At 40.5% G+C, this 24,928-nt stretch overlaps 1 protein-coding gene across 1 annotated transcript in view; it reads left to right on the top strand.

Annotated features, from left to right (window-relative positions):
• The first annotated feature begins 4,799 nt into the window (after positions 1-4,799).
• Positions 4,800-24,928, top strand: part of smurf2 (SMAD specific E3 ubiquitin protein ligase 2) — a 59,545-nt gene continuing 39,416 nt past the window's right edge. Inside the window, exon 1 of the mRNA XM_088343204.1 lies at positions 4,800-5,257. Coding sequence (XP_088199330.1) covers positions 5,176-5,257 — 82 coding nt within the window. The 5' untranslated portion in view covers positions 4,800-5,175. The remainder of the gene's footprint in view (positions 5,258-24,928) is intronic.

Below are 24,928 nucleotides of genomic sequence, written 5' to 3'. Positions count from 1 at the left end.
ATGGTAATATATTGATTACACAACCAAAACAACCTGAAGAACCATTTGGGAGCAAAAAGAGACAGCTCTTTTTAGTGAGTTGAGTTAATGGCCGGTTCTCAAAAAGAGTCGGAATTCCCATCCGTGCAATGGAACATTTGAGTAAGTTAACTCACTTTTTATTGTTTACAGCTGATATTATTTCATAATATTGTTTATTGTTTGTATTTGTTGCACTTCAAGTGTAATATAAATCGCTTGCTGGTTAAATGCAGTACATATTACAAGGGATCAATAATCAGTTAATTGCACAGTTAATTTCAACTTTTTAAATATTGGATTTTTGTTGGTTTTCTTCTGTCTTGCAACTTGAATAATCTACACAAGATGGAGCCACAGATGGCTTTCTTCTCATCCACTGGTAACGTCTAAAACGGGTCTAAAATCTATTTTAAACTGAGAGCTGTTTTTGTTACTAATTGGCACAAAGAGCTCCCAGTTTGATATGTACTTCTAAGATAACAACGTATCGTGTCAATAATATGGTGTTACTATGTTATTACCAGGGAAATTATTGGAAGGAGAGTTAAACTCAGTCAGCCACAATTTTTTTTTACCAGAAAATCACATTGAGCCAGCACTCGTGAGCTATTTCCTAAACAGGTCTACGGGCACCTCCACTGTGTTCAGGGGCATCATGGTGCCCGCAGATACCCCCTTGAAGACCCCTGGACTAAAACTACTCACAGCAAGGGTGTAGTTTTGGCATGAAAGTGGGGGACGGATCCCCAAAAATGTAGAGCAATCGTGGTTTTGTCCCCACCAAAATTATATGATCACTTAAAAAATGTGGTATGTCTACTAATGCCAAGACCAAACCTATGCCTTTGACTCATCAAGTATATTGTAGCGAGACTTGCCTTTAAATTATATTCATTTGGGTCATAATTTGATTCGTAGGCCTACTTTGTCCCCAATTTCCTACGGGGCAAAGGCCAGCCAGGGCCTCCCTCTGGGTTGCTGTCCTGGAAACAGGCAAGAAGAAAGCGCAAGAGCAGGTGTTCCCACCTGTGCTTTTAAATGCCGGTAGGTCATTAGAGGCGTGTCCTGTGACCAGTCTAAGTTCCCTGCTGATACTTTTCAAAATAAAGTTCTCCAATTGACTGATTGATTTGCGATATTTCACTTGGACATGCAACAAAATAAATCTTTGGCATGAATAATGAAGACATAAATAGGCACCCAATTCATCTTTTAATAACAAATGAACAATCTGGGGGTTCAAAACTGTACTTTACAGTTGAAGAGTCCGGTCACTTCCTGTTGGTGTGGATTGGCATGTTGGTTTATGCATCTTTGAGGTTTTTGTATCACGGTTGCCATGGCGCCCAATTGGTCCCAGCCGTGTGGCGCCAGGTTCTGTCACGGTTGCCACGGCGCCCAATTGGCCCTGCCCATGGACACCGGCTGAAACGCGTTGACAGATTGTTCCCTGGAGGTGCTTAAACGCTGTCCTTTGAGCTGTTTGTGGTCAGTGCGTCTGCGAAACCTCTGCTAGACTCTGTGTCTGCCAAGTCCTGTGGATCTCCGTTTTTTGCCTATGTATTGATCCCTTTGTATTTTCGGCCCGATCTGTTTGATTTTGGCCACTCCTTAGTTCTGATTTCACTCTATTTCCGCGACCATCGATCTCCGGATCGAGTGGGCGCTCATTCCTCCTCTCCCCAATAAACTGTGAGTAACGTTACGCGATTGGGTTCTCATTTCTGTTTCCTGTCCTGGTTCGTGACATTTTGCTTGTTTTGGTTGTTTATGGTTGGGAACTGTAAGGGGGAATGTATTTGTAGCAAGGTAGTACCCTAGAATATATAACAGGTAACAACATGGTTTTCAGTTTCACCAAAATCACCTAGCAGATTTTGGATTCCAAAGTTTGCTTGTTTCAAGGGGATGGGCTTGGTTTTGGCATTGGTGGGAACATAGTGCCTCTTATTAAGTGATCACATAATATTGGTGGTGTCAACATACCTGTCAAATTAGTCTTATACGATTTCCCCAAATCCTTTTGGATTTTTTGATCTCTTCAAATTGCGAATGACAACTTTTGTACAAAAAATACATGAAAAAACAAAAAGAAATTTCTTTTTTTTTGTCGGACCGATCTCTCCTTGCCCATTCGGCCATAATCTCTAATCTGTTATATCTAATAAGCAAGGTCGTAGTTTTGACTTGTGTCACAAATATCGGGCAGTTCTTGTTTTGTCCCCGCGATTTTTATGTGTTCACTTTAGAGAAATGCATAATGTCCCCACCAATGCCAAGACCAAACCTACGCCCTTGATGATAAGCAACACTAAATTTACTCCAAGTGGGGAGAGACCTAAGTACTGTAAATGCTGAAATAATTATTTGTGTTTTTTTAATTTTGCAAATAGAATAAACTTGTTTACACGAATTATCTTTGTTTTAATTTCACAAATTCTTTGTAGATGTGAGTTAATAGGTGCTGCATTAAGTTTGTAAGGGTTATAATCACTTAAAAAGGGCAATTGCAACCATTAATAAGGGGAACAATTGGCTGAGGTTGACAAGGAATGGGACCAAACAATGATTGCTCAACATTGGTGGGGACACATCCCCTCCGCCCATGCCAAAGCTACGCCCTTTATTCTACATTTTCTTTCTGGATGTGAGTAAATAGGTGCTGCATTAAGTTTGTAAGGGTTATAATTGTTTAACAAAGGCAATTGCAATCGTTAATAGGGGGAACAATTGCCTAAGGTTGACGAGGAATGGGATCAAACAATGATTGCTAGATGTTGGTGGGGACACGTCCCCTCCATTCATGCCAAAGCTACGCCCTTTATTTTACATTTGCTTTCTAAATGTGAGTTAATAGTTGTGCATTGAGTTTGTAAGGGATATAATCGCTTAAAAAGGGTAATTGCAATCATTTATTAGGGGACCCATTGGTTGAGGTTGACAAGGAAAATTTTATATTTTCTATTAAGTATGTCTTAACAATGCCTAATTGAGTTCAAAGAGCCTTTATATATTGTTTCCCAACACGCCTTTCTGCTTTCAACTTACTTTTACTCTCGGTGTTCTGGCCGCAGAGCACGCTACGCTGGAGGAAAGGAGGCAGGAGGAGGGGTGAAAGGGATCTCACGCATATGCTTGCGGTTTTCTTTTATTTTTGGATGAAAATGGTGAAAGTAAGAAAAAGAACTGCTTCAAATACACTCCCAATGCCAACCCAAACCCCCAAAAAGATGAAAAAGGGAAGAGTTTATCCTAGTACATCAAAGGAGATTGAGCCTGCAATTATGATTTCATCCAGAAGATGTTGTCAGCAATTTAGAATATTTCGAAGTTACGGACACCACCTTTAAAGCGGAGATGATAATAAAGTAGTAATTAAGTAAGTAAGTAATAATACAGTACAAACATCTTCTTTGTTCCTTTATCTCTTTGTTTTCTTTTTCTTTACCCTCACTGTAAAATGTGGGACTGAAGTGCCACGTCCCTCACGCATATGCTCGCGGTTTTCTTTTATTTTAGGATGAAAATGGTGAAAGTAAGAAAAAGAACTGCTTCAAATACAGTCCAAATGTCAACCCAAACCCCCAAAAAGATGAAGAAGGGAAGAGTTTATCCTAGTACATCAGAGATTGAGCCTGCAATTATGATTTCATCCAGAAGATGTTGTCAGCAATTTAGAATATTTCGAAGTTACGGACACCACCTTTAAAGCGGAGATAATAATACAGTAGTAATTAAGTAAGTTATAATACAGTACAAATATCTTCTTTGTTCCTTTACCTCTTTGTTTTCTTTTTGTCTACCCTCACTTTAAAATGTGGATCTGAAATGCCATGTCCAAATTCGTTGTCACAATATGTTCAAACCATGTTGTAACAATGACAATAAAGGTATATTCTATTCTATTCTAATAAAATATATTCAAAAAAACCAAAATGACCAGTTAAACCAAAACGACTTCAAGTACCGTATAAACTTGCATATAAGACCACATCACATACTGTATGAGTGACCCCCTTAAATTGCTTTAAAATAGTCCCATAACAAAAGAAATTTAAAATATTATTAAAGAATGTACCTAAACATTGATAATTATTTAATTAAGTAATTAATAGTGATTAATATACTAAAAAAACTAAACAATATAAAAATTGAAAAACAAGAGGAAAAGACATGATTTTCGGCCATCTTGCTGCTACATGTACCCCCAATTAAAATAAATAAAACTGTCTTTATTTCTTTCTTCTTTTTCTCATTTTTTTTTCTTTGTTTCCTTTACCTTTTTAATCTTTGTCTTTTACTTCTGTTTTTTTTCCTTTTTTTCTTTCTCTTTCTTTTTCCTCCCTTTTTTCCCTTTTCTTCTTTCTTTTTCCTTCTTTTTTGCTTTTTTATTTTATTTCTTTTTAATTTTCACCTCTTCTACTTACTTTATTTACATTTTTCCTACTTTATCTTTTCTCTTCTCCTTTTTGTCTTTTTTCACTTATTTATTGCAAAAATGCCGGGCAAAAAAGAAAAGCAAAATGTTGCAGTTTGGTCCTTTTGAGTCTGTAGTTTATATTCTTCCTCGGGCTTTTTCGCTTTTGGTTGCGACATCTAGTGGTCAAATATTACTCACTGTCCCTTTAAAAGTGCTTCAAAAGAATTGCTTTTTTTCACGCGAGTTTTCATTTGCAATGAAATTTCAAGCCACATTGAATTGAGAAACCTAAAAGGGGGCGTGTCAATGACGTGACGGTGAGCTCTTAAAGCGACAGTAACCCCGAAATGAGCAATCTTAAGGAGTGCAAAAGAAGTGTTGCGCCAAATGTGAAGGGAAATGTTCGGAGCGTTACTGGCCAGCACCTCGCAGCCCGGAAAGAGGCAGGGGAAGCGGCAGAGGAAGCGGCAGCCTCCGCACGAGGGCTACGCGCCGGTGGACTGCGCACTCCTACTCCCCGCCAGAGGAGACAGCGGCTCCCAGGATGTTACACCTCCCTGAGGAGAACTCGTCTCTTTAAATTGAACAAGCCTCCATTTACTCATTTTCGAATAGATTTTCACCCCCTTTTTCCTGCAATGGCCACAATGCCTTGACTCCATTCTTGTCTAAAACTGGCGGCGAGACTGTTAAATCTCGTTTTTCCCCCCCGCCGAACAAACGACTCCTTTTGTATGCCCCGTAAAGACTGGAACAAAGAGGGGATGTCTAACCAAGGGGTTCGGCGGAATGGACCCGTGAAGCTGCGTCTAACAGGTATCGAGCGACGTCGGTGAAGCTCCCCCTTAAGCTTCCATTCCGGGCACGTTTGATAGGAGGGCTCGGTGTGTTTCCCGGAGAGGAGGAACAGTTCCCATGGGCCACGGAGTTGGCCCATCGCCGCTTTGCAGTTCCTATATATCTCCCACTTAACTTCTTTATTGCTACGCGTTTTAAACCGCATTTCCCAAAACCCCCGACATTTGCTTTCTGCAGTCATTTTATTCAAAGTGTTTGTGATTATTCATTCGGATGGTGACTGAAGCCCTTCGACTTGTCGTAAGTGGGGTCCCTACGGAGTACAACTCGCTGCTTTTTATTGCTTTTTTACTTTACTTTTTTGTTCGGATGTGACATAGATGATAAGGTTAGTTTGAAATGGCGCATCTACTTGACACATTCTCTAGTCAAGTGTAAACATGACAGCCGTCCATCACTCATGAGTGCTGCCAGACAATCCATTTTGAGTTGTCAAGCCGTAGTTAGCTCGCCAGTTAATTAGCCTTCCTGCTACCCAATAGTAAGTCTTCATAGGTTACTCCATACCTGTCAACCTCCACTGCTCCATGCCCTTACAAACTGTCGTATTTTCCCTTACAAAATACAAAAAAATCTTACACCATATATTTTTTTCAAACATGTTTATTTATGTAGTTTAACATGTTATATTGTACACGTGTTTCCTTATGTCATATATATTGTTAATTAACATTTTGTTGTGAGATACTGAGTTGATCGACATGAATGAGGTTTATTATAAAAACAGTTCCAAAATTAAGTAGCTTGGATGTTCACTGTAGAAGGAAAAAATACATGCAAATATAATATAACAATCTATTTATTCAAATTATGAATTCATTTTCTGCATCAAATAATTGTTGGTAATATACTGATTAAAGGGATAACCACAAACCTGTCTTTTTTCGTTTTCTCCTTTTATACTTCCTTCTTTTCTTAACTTCTTTATACAACATATTAATTCGTGATATAATGCATCAAAGCAAGTGAGCCGTTTGAGAGCTGGCTCTCTTTAATGAGTTGAGCCGAAAAAGTCAGTTCTCTAAAAAGAGACGGACTTCCTTTCACTACATCAAACCGCTCACATTGTTTGCGACAAAAAAAAACGAGATAGAGGCGTCCGCGGCGAACTCGTTTGACTTGATTGATTTGCCATTTCGTCATAGTCTGATGGTACCCATAATTGACAAATTTACGTTTTTCCGGACAGATTTTCTCGTACGCCGTACACGTCTTAAAATGCATAATAAACGTACTTTGTACGGCAAAAACGTACAGGTTGACAGATATGTGCATTATTTCGACCCCCTTAGAAATTAAAAGTTGGGTTGAAAAAAAAAACCCTGGTGTATTACTTTCAGAAACAAAGATAATTCTTATCCCTGCAAGTTTGAAATAAGGCAATCTCTTTAAATTGCATTTATAGGGTGTTTTACCAGTCACTGAGGACCTCCAAAGCGTTTTACTTCACACTTTACCCATTTACACACACTTACTCACACACCGATAGAGGAGTCAGCCATGCTGAGGCGCCTACCCTCATATCGGCGGCATTAAGACTTCAGTGTCTTGCCCAAGGACAGTTGGACATTTAACTTGGAGGAATCAAACTTGCGACCTCTTTGGTCCCAAGACGAATGAATTATTCAAATGTACCTGATTTTTATCCATCCAATAGGACAGCCATTTACCAGCATGTCATTAACTGAAAATGACATCAAAATTGCCCAGGTTTGAACCAAATATTGCACATCATCAATAAACAAATGAGCTGTGATTGGCATTTGTGTGTTTAACCGTCATCTCATTTTAAGTACATGATGGATACTGGTAGGATTTAGAAGCTTTACTCATGCTTATTTAACAGAAGGCTGTGTTTAGGTTATAAGAGCATTTTAGAAAAAAATCAATAACATGTTTGGGATTGACCTTCCTTATTAAGCTAAGCCAGTATGGTTTAACGTGGTGCACGAGGGTTCTAAGGACAGCCGAGGTGCCCAGAGACCTGTTCTGAAAATAGCTCACCAGGACTAGGTTATTGTGATTTTCTAGTAAAATTGATTTTAATGGTTGACTGAGTCAAATAATTAATATGGTAAGAACATAGCAACAACATAGTAATAACAAGTTATTTTATAAATGTATTTCAAACTTGGTGGCCTTTGCGTTAATTGGTATCAAAGAGTAGCTCTTAGCTTGAAAAGGTTGGAGCTAAGTGATCGTAGGTAATCGATTGATGTTCAACGTTCTTTTCAGAGCATTAAAAACTGAGGATGAGTGCCAACTTAGCTTGCTTCTCTTCGGAATGTGCAGTGGCAAGCGGCCCATTCCTTTTTTGGTCCTTTTTTGGTTCATTGCAATGAACTAACCAGTAAAAAGCAACACTTGCGAGAATCTGTTTGATAAGGATATTGTGTCCCGATTGCTAATTGCCCTCACCTGTACCCGCTCGTTTGGCGCTAGCTGCTGCTCATTGCATGATTGGCTCCCCTCCTATTTAAACTCAGTGCTCTCATTCACTCCTTGTCAGTCCATCAGCGAACCTCTGCACTTGCAAGACAAGCATTTTGACTCTGTCAGGCATCCTGCTTGTGTGTCCACTATCCGGTATCTATCCCGTCTGTCCCGTCCTGTCCGCTATCTTGCCTGTGTTACTGGTATTGATTCCGTCTTTCCCGTCCTGTCCGGTATCTTGCTTTTGCATCCTGTATCCGGTATCGATCCCGTATGTCCAGTCCTGTCCAAGTCTTGCTCGTGCATCCTGTATCCGGTTACAATCCCGTCTGTCCCGTCCTGTCCGGTATCTTGCTCGTGCATCCTGTATCCGGTATCGATCTCGTCTGTCTGGTATTCTGCTTGTGTATTCAGTATCAGGTATCAAACCCGTCTGTCCCCTCCTGTCCAGTATCTGCTCGTATATCTTGTATCTGCTATCGATCCTGTCTGTCAAGTCCGGTTTCAATCTCATCTGTCCCTGGCTTCCTGTTTTCCCGCGCCTGACTTATCTGTCTCACTTCTTCTGCCCAGCGATCGATGAATCGCTGGCGTTTGTGTTCCCATGCATGACTGCCCCATTTCCTTAAAATAAAGTTTGGTGTGAAAGCGTTGCGCGTTTGGGTCCACCATCTGTTCGGGTTCTGACATATTGGAAATTGTGCTTTTGTTACGCACCATGTACGGTAAAGAGATATAAGAAGTTCAAATAGAATGGCCTTCACAGGACATATAATATCGATTGTGATTCAGGCCTGTAACAATAAAAACAATTGATGTCCCCCCCCCACAAACACAATCTAAACTAATATTCAGTATAACATGTTAACATTCTTGTTTGGTTTAAATTCTTCTTAGAAAATAAGACTGAAGTATATTTCAGAAAAGACAGGTCTTTAAAGATAAATAAAACACACCGGCATGTTTATTTTTTTAAAAAAAGGAGACCCTAATTCCAGTTTAGAATAAATTGTTTTGATAACCTTTAAATTGACACACAGTTGTTTTCTTTAATGCATGTTGTCATGAGGCCACAAACATCACTTTATAACATACTTGATCAACATATATCAAAATGTTTAAACGTTTTGGTCTGTTCGCTGTGCCTCCACTGCAGGCCCCCTTGAGAAAATTGGTTTGTGCCTTTTCATCACAAACTGCTACGAGTTTATATGAGAGCAGAGTGTTTGGTCTGCGAGTAGGGGCAGACTGTTTGCCCTTTTTTTGATCTACTTCCAGGATCTGACTTGCGTCACATTCCCAGGGACCTTTGTATATATGTGTGGATTTGCCAAGTGAAATATTTAAGCGATGGTGTTTTCTGATAGGCGTAAGTGAAGATAACAAGGGCTGAACTTGAGGACATGGATTAATGACTTAGACCCTTTTGGTTGCCAAGTTTGCGGCAAGCTTTCACATGTGGTTTTGGTTGTCATAAATCACACATGCAGATTAAGAGGTACTGATTTTGTAATATGATATGTTGTTTGGGGCAGCACGACGGCGCAGTGGTTAGCGCGTGTGCGACACAGTTCTGAGGTCTTGAGATCAAACCTTCCTGTGCGGAGTTTGCATGTTCTCCCCCACTTGCGTGGGTTTCCTCCCACATTCCAAAAACATGCATGTTAGGCTAATAGGCTGGTCCAAATTGTCCCTAGGTGTGAATGAGCGCGTGAGTTGTCCGTCTCTGTGTGCCCTGAGACTGGCTGGCAACCAGTTCAGGGTGTCCCCTGCCCACTGGTGGAAGATAACTGAGATGGGCTCCAGCACCCCCGCGACCCTACTAAGAATAAGCGGTGCAGACTATGGATGGATGGATGGATATGTTGCTTGGGTTTAGCGCCTTGTTTGGTTGATGTAGTGGAACTTCCCAGTAAGGAGGTTTTTATAAAAATTTAAATATCAGGGTGGTGGTATGACCAGGAAAAAATATTTTTTCTATTTCAACTGTTCGACATCTTGGCTTACAGCGCATGGTTGAAATGGCGAAAATCAAGTGTGCTTAGTTTTAGCAGAGCAAAAAGAAAAACTGTAGGGAGTCGTAGCTTCAAATTTGAAAGCTGGAATAAAATGTCTCAATGAAGCAGAAGCACACTGACCAATCCGAAACTTGAGATTGATAAATTATGTGTATTATGGCTGCAAGTAACAATTAGTTTTTACTATTGTAACGATCAAAATAAAAATATAAATTGTTTATCGATTTTTTTCCCCCCTCTAACAATTATGACTATTATAATTCTGAAGCAATTACAAATGTCAAATGAGATATACACAAATGTTGAGAAGTTGAAATTTCTCTAGAGGAAAATGGTGTCCACACAAATAATAACCCAAAAAGTTTAGTCATTATTTAATAAATGTTTTTATGTTGATCATTTGTTGCACAAGGGGTAGCCAGGAAGAGTATGGTTTTAGTTGTAACACAGCTCTGAAAATAAGTATTCATTTTGTCTGGCTGCAACCAGTACAGATGTCGCTGTTATGTGTAAACTGCCACATAAGTGCAGCATCCATGCAGTCCTGTTGAATGGCAACGTCTGATTTTTGCATGGACAACGTTCATGGAGGTATGCAATTTTGTTCACCAATATATCGATCTTATTTGCCCTAGTTTTGCTCCTGCATGCAGGAAGAAACCCATAGTTTAGTACTTTGTACATGTGATGATGATGCTTTCAGGCACTTTGGGTCGAAAAGCAATTTTACGAATCCAAGTAGCCCATTAGACTGCGAATTAGTTCATCACCACAGTCTGAGACTGCATTGGTCTTCTGGAATGCCAAAAATTTGGGCCTACTGTGGAAAATGGAGCGGGCCGGACCTCAAAGCTGCTCGTAACGCTGAGCGACAACAGTAACTCGTCACCTCTTCAAATCCTCGTTTGACAACTTTCATGCGCTGGGCGCGAAAGGACACTGTCTGGCACTAAAACTTGAACTTTCCCTGCACGCTGTCAATGTGTGTGTGTCTTTTTTAGAGCTGCACAGCTATGTATATACAAGCTGTATCACACTTTTTGCGCCATGCAGTGCCCAGAGTGTCACTGGGGCATTGTAGCACATGTTGATTACCTTCAAAGATCTAAAATTGTTCCCAGGCCGCTTTTGAAGGATTTCTCGCTGCACCCAAACATGTAGTAGCTGTTTTTGCTTGTGGTGACAAACAGCCCCCCCACCAAATGTCATTTTTAATAACATGTGTCGGATGTTTCTCAACTTTTTAAGTGTGAAAATAAGCTAGGGTATCTTTGCTAAGTCAACACTAGAGGTGAGAATTCCCACTTGAAGACACCAGGCAGCCTGCCAAACCTAACAAGAAAAAAAAAAAGAAAAACATGCAGTCCACTGTGTCAAATTTGATTCGACTCGTCGAAACCGTGTGATATTTTGCGGCTTGTGCAACTGCACTAGAGTTTTGTTAGGGATTGAGGAACAAATCCTTTAAAAACTGAGAAAAAAGAAATAAAAGCCAAATTTATGATGCAAATTGACAATACACTAAACAATTGCCAATGGGTGATGAGAAGGAGAGTCATGTTCATTTATTTAACCCCTAATCGCAAAAAGTCTCCAAGGGCTGAATTGACCACTATTACAACCTCCCCTGATGTGAAACCTACACAAGGCCAAGGATGTCAGAACCAGAACAGGAGGACCCAGATGCGTAACGCTTTCACACAAGCTTTATTTTACGGGAATGGGGCAGTCATGCGTGTGAACACAAACGCCAGTGATTCGCCGATCGCTGGACGGAAGAAGTAAGACTGAAGTCGGCGTGGAAAAACAGGAAGCCAGAGACCAACGAGAGTTATACCAGATACACGAGCAGATACCGGACAAACGGGGTCGATACCGGACAGGACGGGACAGACAGGATCACTACCAGATACCGGACAGACGGGATCGATAACGGAAAGGGCGGAGCAGACAGAATTGATACCAGATACCGAAGACTGGAGTCAGCAGACAGGACGAGACAGGATCAATACCGGAGACTCTAGCAAGATATCAAATAGGCGGAGACAAACGGGATCGATACCAGACACCAGAGACTGGAGTCAGATATCAAACTAGGCGAGATAGACGGGATCAATACCCGATACTGGAGACTGGTGTCAGATATCAGACAGGACGAGACAGACGGTATCGATACCAGACACTGGGGACTGTAGTCAGATATAAAACAGGACAAGCTAGACGGGATCGATACCGGACAGGATACACAAGCAGGACATCGGACAGAGTCAAAACACACGTCTTGCGGGTGCAGAGGTTCGTTGACGGACTGACCAAGGGTGAGTGAGAGCCCAGAGCTTAAATAGGACGTACTCTGTTGGTTTGGACACATGGAGAGGATGAATGAGGAGCGAATGATGAAGAGGATCTACAGAGCAGAGGTAAATGGAAGGCGACCTAGAGGAAGGCCGCGATTGATGTGGATAGATGATGTTATGAGCAATGTTCCCTGTAATTTTCCACGGGTCTGAGCGTTCACACAAAGTCGGTGAGCAGCGCTTGAAACAACAGTGAGCAACGGCAATCCCAAGTGTGGCAACTGAGTCATTATCAAACATGTCCAAAACTTGACATCAAGTTACATTTTGCTGAGTTTCCGGCAATACAAAATTATTTTTCTCTTTTGAATGAATTGACTCATGTACTATTGCAAAGGTTGTACGGCCTACAAACGTTGTTTGTTCTTACAATTCTTTCACGAGATATCCATTTCTTTTTATTTCCTGATATATTTTGTCACATAATATTAACATTTTTGCGGGCTTATTTATTCGGTTGCAAGATACAGAACTGTACTTAATCACATTTTTAGTGGAAGTACAATGTTGGCAAAGAGATTCACTTGGTATAATAGGAAATTATTTGAATGCAACACAAACTTTTTCTTCTTTTTTCCGTGTTTTTTTTCTACTTCTTTAGAAATTCCTTTAAAAAAATCTCATTGTGTTTATTTTTTCCGAGCTGTTACCTTTTTCTTTTTATTCTCTATTTGCTTTTTCCCCACATTTCTTTCTTTTTTTCTGGCTTTTTTCTAAATTTTTCCTTCTTTATTTCTCTTCCTTTTGTTTCTTTTTTTCTCAGCTTTTCACAACTTTTTCATTTTGGTATTTTTTTCTTTTTTGTTCTATTCCCCCATTCCTCTAAGTCATTTTGTGCATAATTTTACATAAGATTTGGTCATGTTGGGATTAAAGAAGCAAAAACAACCTGATGAGCCGTTTAGGACCCTAAAGAGCCGGTTCCTTTTAGTGAGCCGAGCCGAAGAAGCCAATTCTCGACAAACTGTACTAACTTTACTCAACTTCGTTCGACTTCAAAATACCGCATTTAGGATACAACGTCAGGAGAACCTGTGTATTTTTACCTTCATGCACTGTAACTTTGACTTAAGTCGCTTCTTAATTAGTAATTTTGAGCCCTCATTTTTGTGCGCTGGCTAGATTTTCTTGTGCGCTGAGAATGTGCGAGCAGTGCGCAATTGCGCACGCACGCGGCTTAGAGGGAACACTGGTTATGAGTGCTCTGCAGGAAAGAGGTTCGAAATGTAGTGGAAGCTAGAGCTCTTGTTGGTGGTAGGAATGAGTAGAGAGGTGTTGTGAAAGGATAGTGGGATGGTTAGACACATTCTAAGGGATGGGCAGGGCACCTGTATGATGCGGCAGGGGTAAACCAGTGAAAGCTGTCGGGCCCTGCTGTTGAACAGAAGAGTGTGTTGTGTCAACCTGACCCGAGTGACATGGCCGCCTGTGCAGCCCTTTGAGGCTCTTTGTGATTAAGGGCTATACAAATAAACTTGACTTGACCTCACTTGATATTTCATTTGGAGGGACGAAAGCATGGCCAACTTAGGTGCCGAGGTGCTTAACTTGTTTGGGTGTTTGGGCATTTGGCTTGGCCATGGTCCAAAAATGTTTGTGTGTGTTTTTTGCTACTTTTTCCCTTTTTTATTTTCTTTGTTTTTTGAATGTGTTTGTCTTGCTGTCGGTCACCCCTCTTGAGGGACATGACCAGGATTGATAGATAGAAAAGCTGATGACAAGTCTTTAGTAATCATAAAACTGGGGATCACAAATCTCCTAAGCTTTGTTGATGAAATACATAATAGGCAAAATGTTTTGTCATATTTTAAAGGGCATCTTTTTCTTCTGACTCAATATTTGTCTGTTAATGCTGAGTTACACGTGACATATCTAGCATATGTTTTTCTCGTTGGTATCATTCAGTGTGTTGTGGACGAGCACGCGGGCTCAAATCTCAGGGGGATTCCCTATAATTGGCATTCTCATTCCCACCTCTTCCTCTCTGAGTCACTCCCATTCTTTCCGATTCAAGGCTTTTTCTCTCCTGTGGTCCCGACAGGATTGTTCGAATTGCTTCAAAAATGTCTGAGTCTGTTTTCCTTCAAGACAACTTGATGCAACAACTAAATATAAGCCGACCTCATGTTGCTTCGGGTGGCGAGCTATAACCTTTCGAAATAGAGATGTGTCTTTTGGAGGAGCTTTTGCATTCTGGCTTTAAAAAGTACTGTATTTTCCAGACTATAAGGTCTACCAAAAAGACAAATTTGACAGAATTTTGAAAGTGCGTCTTAAAATCAAATGCACCTTGTATGTGGACAGAATAGGTTATTCGTTACCATGCTGGAAATGGGGATCGTACTGGATGGCAATAATAAGACCACTTAATCTTTACCACCAGGTCATCAGGGACATGGACGGTTGTTCACAATTGAATAACACTGGATGCAATGGGAATCAAACCCAGATTGCCAGAGCATTAGTTCTTATCTCATTAGCACACTTTTTTAGTCACAGTACCAGATATGTGAGAGAAATGAGAACCAAAGGTGATTAAAAATCGGTATAAAGTTTTGTTTTACTTTTTCTCGGCTTAAACTGAGTATTGTAAGTGACTAACGTTTTGAATGCGTGCAGCCGTGAATTTGTTTGATATCTTTCAAGAGGACCAAAATATTTTCCAACAATGGCTTTCTCTTTTTTCAGTTATTAATTAGAGAATGCTCAAAGCTCATTCTGGCAAGGCTTACTGAGATGTATTTCATTTTAATACACGCTGCATAAACACATGAAGGCTTCATCCGCATCTGCTATATGAGATGGTGTGCACATTAATTCACAATTTACATTAGCATAATGTCATCCTGGTGCAAAAAACAGTTGTAGACGCATATGCTGTGTTTATATCTCTTGAGCTAAATCCTATGAGATGAAAATACAGATTATATTTTGTTGTTATTGTTGTTATCGCATTATTAATAGTTTTACATTGTTTCCTAACTCTAAATATGCAATTGGTGACTACTAAAGAGGACTACAAACTTGTTGTCGGCCTAATGTAATTTGATGAACACTATTTGCCAATTGAAATATCAATCCTAAATATTCCTAAATGTTGTCATTTGGAATAGAGTAAATTTATATCTTGGGTCAGGCCACATCAATATGGAACTTATGGAAATTATTGACGATCATTCGAGCAACTTGTGTCTGCCACGTTTTTTCAAGCTAAGAACTACCTACCTACCTACCTACCTACAATTTCATTTCTCAGTCTATCCAATCTTTCACTCCTAACATAGTCCTCAAACACTTCATCTCAAAAACATTCAACTTCCTTCTTAAATCTGCGTTCAGGCTCCAAATCTCTGCACCATACAACACAGTCGGCACAATCACACTCTCATACAGTTCCCTCTTAACATCCATACTCATACTCTTGTTGTTCATCACTCTCCTCAAAGATCCCAAAACCTTGCTTCCTTGATTCACTCTGTGCAATACCTCACACTCCATTCCACCAACTGCAGCCACATCACACCCCAAGTACCTAAAGCTTTCAACTTCTTCCAGCACCTGTCCATGCAACCTGAGAGACAGCAAAGCTGAGAGCTACTTTTTGTTAATAATAAATGCAAAGGACACCAAATTTGATATCGATTTCTAAAATAGCAACTTAGCTAGATGGCTTGCTAAATACCCAAAAAGGTAGCTTGATAGTTAGTTAGAAAGGCAAACAGGTAAAAAACTAAAAGGGAGCTTGATAGTTAACTAAAAGAGTAAAACGCCATCTAAATAACCAGATAGAAAGTAAAATACAAAGCTAGATAACTAGCTAAAAAGGAGGCCAAAATTTAGCCCCCTAACTCGCAAAAAAGGTACAATTTAAGCTAGATGGCATGCAAAAAAATGAAAAAAAAAAATCTAGTCCAATAGCTTGTCGAATAGCTAAAAAGGTAGGGAAATAACTGGCTACAAAGCTAAAAAGGTAGCCAGATAGCTAGTTTAAAAAAAAAAAAAACTACACATTTTTTGCGCATTTGCTTTATAAAACCCATATATTCACATTTAGTTTATGGTATTTAAAATAAAAAGATAAATCAGTAAATGTGTTTAAAACACTAATACATTTTCATTCTACTCTCTTAATTAATTGCTTGAAAAATAATTAACAATACTTGAATTGGTTGTTCTTTTGTGCATAAAGCCTATGACCTCAAATTTATTTATTTGAATTTCTAAAATAACAGCTTATCATGGTATTACTATGTTTTAACTATGTTAATACCAGGTTAGTTATTAAAAATCGGGTTGTACAGACTCAGTCAACAAATTAAAAAATCATTTTGCTAGAGAATCACAATGACTCAGCACTGGTGATCTATCTTCAGAACAGCTCTCCTTAGGGAAACCCCTGGTACAAACCAACATTTTTTGGTTTGAACAAATTTATTGACACTAATAGCAGCAAACAAACAATGTGAGGTTTGAACAACCCTTCTCGACAATCTTAACAGCAATCAAGCATATTCACAATTTCGTTATATAACATCTTTGTTAGTGTCAATAGATACCGACACCCACTGACACCAACAGCAGCAAATCAAACACAACAATCTCAACAGCAAACAGGCAAATTGACGTGACAATATGACGTTTTAACATTTTTTCCTGACATTTTCAACATCAATTAAACAATTTCAGAGTTCAGAGTTATTATCTTTTAACAGTAGTTAACCAACGTGTAAAGGGCAATACTATTGTGCAAGGGCATAGCTCTGCCATCCCACCCTCCCAAGTAGCATCCTCCAGTCCTCTGTGTGGGTCCTCTCTCTTCTTACTTCTACTTTCCACAACCAGGCCGTTGCTGCCGGGACCCCCACAGTGTAGCTCCGGTTCCCCCCTCCGGGTGGGCGCAGACGATTCTTCTTTATGGCTGCGTCCTAGGCCCGCCGCTCGCAGACTGTATGGTATCTGCAGCCATTTGGAGCACAGCCACGGGGGGGATCTACCTGCACCTCCATACCAGCAGGTTTCTGGAGGTCCAGATGGCTTCCTTGATGGCGGCGAGAGTGAGCCAGTCCCTGGCAAAGTCGTTCCGTGACCTCCTTGACCGACTCACCCTGTAAAGCACGTACTGTGCGTCAGGGACCTCCCCTGCTGGCAAGTCCGGGAATTTTCCTAGTTGGTCGGCCATTGTCCACAAGTCCTCGGCAGCGCTGCACTCACAAAAAAAATTGCCTCACCGACTCCTGGGCGCCACAGCCAGGTCGAGGGCATGTCGAAGTCTGACATTCCTCGGTGGTGCATTACGGCTCTGACTAACATACAGTAATGAACGTCTTCGTAATCAGCGTACGGTGAAATTAAAATTAGGAATCGGGAACTTTATCTCAACCCCTGTGAAGTTATGCTAACGGGTGATGTCATGTTCGTTTGATTAAATTAGGGGCACATGCATGATGTCATGTCTTGTAGCTTTGTGTAATCGACTACACGCATGACTGAAAAAGCTACTCCCGTGAAGAACCTGCACAGTGTAGCCCCAACAGTCCACAGGATTGAAACATCTACCGTTAACTAATGTTGACTGCTTGTGATGAATACCTCTCCACTCACACAATGACCAGAAGGCATACCTGTCAACCTGTACGGTTTTGCCGTGCAAAGTACGTTTTTTATGCATTTTAAGACTAATACAACGTACAAGGAAATCTGAACAGAAAAACGCAACTTTGTCAATCGCATGCGTCTGCTGCCTGGGGATTTCCCATCATGCATCATTCAGAAAAAAAAAATATTGTGTACGATTATTTTGTATTTTGTACGGGAAAATACGACAGTTTGTACGGGCATTGAGCCGTGGAGGTTGACAGGTATGAGAAGGTGCAAAGGAAATAGGTGCTCTGCTGGTCAGATGTTAGCTCATCTAATTTCCATATGTAGTAGGAGTGGGCGGATCGGTCGAAATATCAATATTATCACTTCTAGGCAAGGACTTGGATTGGATCGTTACTATTGCCCTGGGATTGATACTTTGCTCCTTCACTTATTTCCTCAAAGCGCTGCTTCCTTGTGCACATACTGCACCCACCCCATCTGTTCCACCCCAGCGCCCTCTGCTACCTTCTGCGTCTATGCCTGACAGGCACACTTTTAGCCCTTTTTCCTACCTGGCTTCCTGTCAGGGCCAAGGAGAAGGCAATGAGAGATTAAAAGAGTAGGCAGATTGTTTTACCCACCCCCGAGCAGAAGCTAAAAATGTCATACTGTAGGTAAACTTCTAAGGAGATATTTGACACATTTTGTCTTTTTGATGGTTTTATGGTTATCAGCCAAGGAAAAGGATACAAAATAAATCTGAGTTCCCCCTGAACATTTTGAGTTATTGGAAGTAAAATAAATTTGGAACAACACTGCAAAGGCATTACCTTTCATGGTCAAAATACCTCGAGGGTCGATAAACTTATGTATTAACCCAACTAACATAAACGCGGGGAAAAAGCTAATCCTACAGAGAGCAAAGAGCTGCAACCAAAAATGTTTAAATGTTACTGTTCCTGAACAAAAACCTGTAAATCTGTTGTCACTGTGGCAACAGAGCCATAAGGGCGTCTTTCTTAGAGCAGAGAGCCTAAGGCTGAGAACGAGACACTTTATTTGCAGTATTGACTTTATTTTCACAATATTGTGCAATGGAAGGTATTTCATTTGCATGTTTGATATTGCAATAAAGTATTTCTCATCTCATCTCATCAGCTGCACCGCTTATCCTCAGTAGGGTCGCGGGGGTGCTGGAGCCCATCCCAGCAATAATCGGGCAGTGGGCAGGGGACACCCTGGACTGGTTGCCAACCAATTGCAGGGCACACAGGGACAGACAACTCGCTCGCTCATTTACACCTAGGGACAATTTGGACCGGCCAATTAACCTGACATGCATGTTTTTGGGATGTGGGAGGAAACCTGAGTGCCCGGAGGCAACACACGCGAGCACGGGGAGAACATGCAAACTCCACATAGGAAGGTTCGATCTTATGACCTTAAAACTGTGCCGCACATGGGCTAACCACTGCGCTGCCGGGCTGCCCATTATATTTTTCCATTTAATTTATTTGCCCCTCTAGGGAAATCCATTTTCACCAACTTTACCGGTGAGGTACAGTAAGTGCTGTCGCAGCAGAGCGTGCTCCACATGACCGATTTACAGCACACTTAACATTAGGATACTTCCATGGAAAAAGTATCAGTATCTGATCGATATTGATCGATACCACCCTATATTTACTTGGACTGGATCAATACCAAAATTCCAAGTATCGCTCACCCCTAATTTTGTCAAGGAGTTGTCTCTGATTAAGCCCAAATTATCTTGATTCCTGCAGTCTGGCACATTGGTTGGTGGAGTAGACGTGGGAAAAATTGATAAATTCACTTTGTTTTTCGAAATGGTGGAGTCATTTGTTGAGACCTGAAATTCCCAACATTAGCATTCCCCTCAGCTTCTGTGTGATCCACCCTGGCTTCATGACATCACTGGGGGCTGGAGGACCGAGAGAAGGCAAGAAGAGTTTCTCAGCTTGAGCCCCAGCCAGTGGCAGCGCCAGGTTGCAGAAGCCCTGAGGCCCACTCTGCTCCACTGGCAGTTTTGATTCCTCACTGTAGTTGCAAGGGGTGACGGCAGTTTGGAAGACTTCACTGCCTGGCTGACTCCCTGTTCGGCACGTTGTCGCCCGCAGAGCGGAAAGGGAGATTGATGTCGTGCAACGGGGCCAACAAGAATCCCTCTCCAATTTGCAAATACAGGCATGCTTTCTCACTCTGTGGAGACCAAAATAGTCGGGGCGGACTCTTTGGTTATGCAATCACACGGACTGAATCGCGGAGGGAAAAGGTGACGTGAGATGGGTGAAATGTTCTCACACTAAAAATTTTGCCGGTCTCCGGTCCTAGCACGCGCTGCGAGTTTCCTCAGGTCGTCAAACTGGTTCCTGTTGAATTCCTCATTGTTTGACTTGTTTAAGTTGTGCGCTACCTTGGAAACGGGTTTGTTCAGAAACAAATTCTTAGCAAAAGAAACTTTACATGGCAATGACGGCTTATATCTGTGTTTCTCAATCTTTTTCAAACATGCACTGTTTTCATCAAAACAATCTCAAGGGACTCCACCCTTACAGTATCGCAGCTGAGCCGTCAACATTATGAGGGGCTCTTCTTACTCCAGCCACCACCTTTTTGACCTGTTTTTCCTATGCTGCAGCAAGGCTTTTAATCTTAACCAAGACAAGAAAGTTTGATCACATCACCGCATTTTTGGCTGACCTGCACTGACTCCCTATCAGTTCAGGATTTGATTTTAAGATTCTGTTGCTATTTTACAATATTAAACATGAACTTACTCCCTTTGCTCGGTAAATACTGGTCTTCTAGTAGTCCCAAGAGCCAAGAAAAAATCTGCAGGTTCGAGAGCTTTCTCCATTCGGCCCTGGTATTCTGCAATGATCTGCTCTTTGAGATTCGATCTGCAACCTCAGTGGAAGTGTCTAAATCTAGGCTTAAAACACACTTGTATTCAATCAATTATAAATAATGTTAACCTCAGGAAGCTGTCAACTGGATATTGTATTATTACCTATATTTTATGTTGATGATGTCTGTGTATTGTCTGTACAGCCCTTTAAGACCTTTTGTGATTAAGGGCTATACAAATTAACACAACTTGACTTGACTATGGTAGGCGCCAGGGCCATTGCTAGCCATTTGGGTCCCCTAAGCACACATGCTTTATGGTACAACCACGACCCTGATTTGTTTTGGTGCCCTCTTGGGCACTTAATGCCCAACGCAGTAAGCGTTATTTGCGTTTGCCAGGCTACGGCCCTGCTAGGAGCTACATGTCTCAAAACAAGGACTAACAGGCTCAGAGAAAGTTTCTTCCCCATGATTATCACCACAGAATTGAATACAGCAGTTGTGGAATTGTTATTAGGTATTAGTATGTACGAGAGTAAATACTCTGGTTTTGGTCTAAAGGAAAAAATCCTATCATTTAAAACTACTATGTTTTGCACTTTAAGATGCGCTGGGCTATAAGGGGCACCTCCAAAAATAGTCTTAAGTCATGTATTTTTCGTATATAAGGCTCATGGAAATAAAATTACAATAAGGGCATTTGTATCTATACTTAACCGTTTCGCATTTTATACACTTACAGTAAATATTAGGGCAAGGAATGATCAGTCAAAAAGACGCTGACAAAAATCGCTAAAGATTGTATGCAACGGGAACCGCGGCAGTAAAAGCGCCAAAACAATAACCAATAGACCACTGTTTCTCAACTGGTAGGTCAGAACCCAAAAGTGGGTCGCGGACATGTTTTAGCGGGTTGCGGGCCTTTTCTCTGGCAAATTAATACTAAGAACAAACAGAAGGTCAATTACACCGTAGCTGGTGATTATGCTTTGCTCGATCTCTTCCTTTTAAGTCAATCAGCGCCGTCCCAATTGTTTATTGTGATTTTGTCTGTTTGATTTCCCTTTTCTGCTCATGATAATGGTTCCCAAGAAAGGTAGTGATAAGTGTAAGGACACGTGGAAAACAGTGACGACAACAATAGGGTCAAGGAAGGAAATGATTGAAAAATGTGAAAATAGTGGACGAGTTTCTCCCCTTGAAGCACTGTTTGAAGGTACATTTAATGGTTTGGAAAAGTTATATTTCTTAGTAATCAATGTAATCTATGTTAATTATTTTAGGTCTTAAATTATTTTAGTATGTGGCCAATCCAACGGGTCGCTTATATGTGATGTATGCTTATAAGAGATTATATATGGTACTTGAAGTTGTTTTGTTTTTGCTGGTCATTTTGCTTTTTGAATAAAATGTAAATATATTCTACTATCTGCGTGTTAAACTGCGCAATCCTTTCATTCGATAGATCTTCTTGATTAGTGTAGCAGCCTGTCTTTAGGGTGGAATGGTGGTCCTCAAGTTAGACCAGTTGTGAACCACTGCACTAGACAACTAATGTTACAGATAACATACGAGAAGGCGTTATGTTTTATTTCATCATCACCCCATTTTTTTTCTCACGGTGCCAGAAATTAATGTTAGATAATGAAGAAAACAGAAAGTCGTCCTAAAAGATATATTTAAACGCAAAAAAGCATGACAAGGGAAAGCAGCTCTTTGTGCATCTGATGATCAATCAGACTTAGCGTTTATTTATCTTTGAAGATGAGTTTCACTTTTCCCCATTCTCCACCATTCAATTCTGGCATGTTGAAGTAAAATAGTGTGATGATGGCATAAAATCCATTAACTTAATTTGTCATCTTTATCTCTTGTGGTCGTGGTTAGGTGTCGGCACTATATAAAGTACTGTATTTAAAAGATATAAATCCCAATTTCGACCTTTTATCTCTTTAGTTGTTGCCACCTCATGAGCAGAGAAGTCTTTCTCCCCCCTCACTCTGATCTGAAAGACTCAATATAGAACTGCCACAAAAGAGGAAGAGAGGCCCATAAACCGTCAAAACAACTTCAAGTATCACGAATGACCACCATGAATAAACCACAGAAAAAGTAAGGAAGTTACATTCTGAAGCCACAACGTAACTGTTCAACGTTCGAAGTTATTATTTTGAGCATTTTAATTGGCGATTGAAACATGATTCAAATAACATTCGAACGTCAACTCTGCAAGCTTATATACAGCTAGACTATGGGGGCAACCAGCTCGTTTTTGGGGGTGCTTAAGCACCCCCTAATTCAACCCAAGCACTCTCAAAAATTATAGCATTTAAAAAAATATATTTTCTTTAATAAAAGGCAGCGTAGGCTTTAATGTGAAAAACTATACATTAAAAAAAGTAAAACAAAAATGTGAGGAACGCAGTGTCGGAAATACTCCACTGCCTTGAAATCGTTCAGTCCATTTGATTCCTAGCACTGCTCTTGCCGTTCCTTTTTCGCTCGGCTAGGGTCACTTGCGGCATATCGGTGGAGTCTGCTGAGGCTCTGGTGTATTACTGTGAGAGTATGTAAAGCAGTGGTTGTGTTGAACAACCATTTTACTACCCAACACGATTACTTTATCAGCAACAGATATTAGTCCTATGATCAGCTTGGTGGCCTTGGGTTAAGGCGCCCACCTCGCAACTTGGCGGAGTTATTCCTGAGACTTGTAACAATGATTCCCATAACCTCCCTGCTTGGCGCTCGGCATTAGGGGTTAGAACTGAGGGGGTTTGGTCACCTAATGACTCCCCATGACGGGTTGTTAAGAACTGACGGTGCATCTTTCACTGTGTATAGGAGCCGACCCCAGATTGATCGCCGTGGAGGCAGGAAAAATGAAGAACAGATATTAGTCCTATTTTAGCTGCTATCAATCTAATGCAACAATCATCAGTCTAGCTTATTTGTTGCGTGTGTGATGAACAAACAAAAACTGGGCATGGTGTAGTAAAAGTGTTTCTGTTAACCACATAGTGTAATGTGATGGTCACATATGGGAAGTGACACTTCTGAACATTGTTAAGTGATACTTAATTACTTTAAGTGAAATGAAAAAAATTGTTTTCAACCTGCCAGACACAAGCTCTGACCCTAAAATCCCCCCTGAGCTAGACAATGGATATGGAAAGAATTAGCTTCACACATGATCTTTAAATAGTCCTGGAGCTGTAAGTGTGTGCTCTGAAAGCATGTGTCTGGATGTGCTTTCAGCGATCTTTCATTACTCCAGCAGGTGTGGAATATAATGGACGATGATGATGATTTATGGCTTCTCTGGGTAATGGCCTTTTGCTTTTGTCCTGATAAGGAGCAATGTCAAGATATACTGTCGATTCCGCGCAATTTGTCACCGATCCTATGCAGCAGATGTCCTTTACTTCCCGGATCGACATGTTCCTTCGAAACTCATCACCAAATATCTTGCCCGTTCTCATTCTCTCCTCGTTTTTCTACTTATGTTCTTTTCTTCTCTGTCACACTACAGTAGTGTTGCCTTACATCAGTCTCAGAACGGTTGAGATGAAGCGGCTGCACAGCTTCGAAAGTAATTGTTTGAAACTCAGTATATTTTCCTTTCATTCAAAAATTCTCAGTTTTTCTCTTTGAACAAATTGATGCATTCAAAGACTCCAAAATATTTTTTGTTTCACCAAGTTTTAAAACCTGCAAATGGTGTATTTTAGAAGTGTTGGACAAGTTTCCTCTCTAGTATGGTTTGTATGTATTCTGCTGAGAGCAAAGTTGATCTTATCAGTTTTGTACATTTATGTTAGAGGGTATGTTAAGTTTTTTTTCCTGTTGGCCACAACCATATTGACACAGTTCAGTAAAAAGTTATGGAATTCAACCCCTTTTCAAAATTTCCAATGGAAATGCATCTTATTAGGCATCCAGGATATTACGATATTTAAGATTAATGTAGAAAAATGCCATACCAATGCATCTTGAAGTAAATATTGTACTCAATTTTAAATCTGGATTTTACATTTTGTGTTATGCTTTCAATACTTTGCGAACATTTGCTAGAATGTCACACCCAATGAGTTTGGTATGGCAAAGCTTGGGAGTTATCCATAATAACAGAAGGATGAACATGGACAAATAAACTTGAGCAAGGTAAGATGAGACGCAAATGTTCAGAGTCTTAAGTAAATTCCATGACATAGTTTTACTCCTCTTTTGTTCTGCTAGTGACATTTTTCCATAGCTCGGGCCTTTTAGTTCGGTTCTGCTCCACTCACTTTGTCTGGGGGAAGTCTACTTTTAACTTCAAAACATGTCAGTCAATGAAATGAATACCTACATAGTAATGGGAGGGA

Source organism: Urocampus carinirostris, chromosome 1 (assembly GCF_059441175.1).
Source record: "Urocampus carinirostris isolate Australia breed hairy pipefish chromosome 1, RoL_Ucar_1.0, whole genome shotgun sequence".
NCBI lineage: Eukaryota > Metazoa > Chordata > Actinopteri > Syngnathiformes > Syngnathidae > Urocampus > Urocampus carinirostris.
The sequence above is the reverse complement of the archived record's forward strand: the minus strand, read 5'-3'. Positions and strand labels throughout refer to the sequence as shown.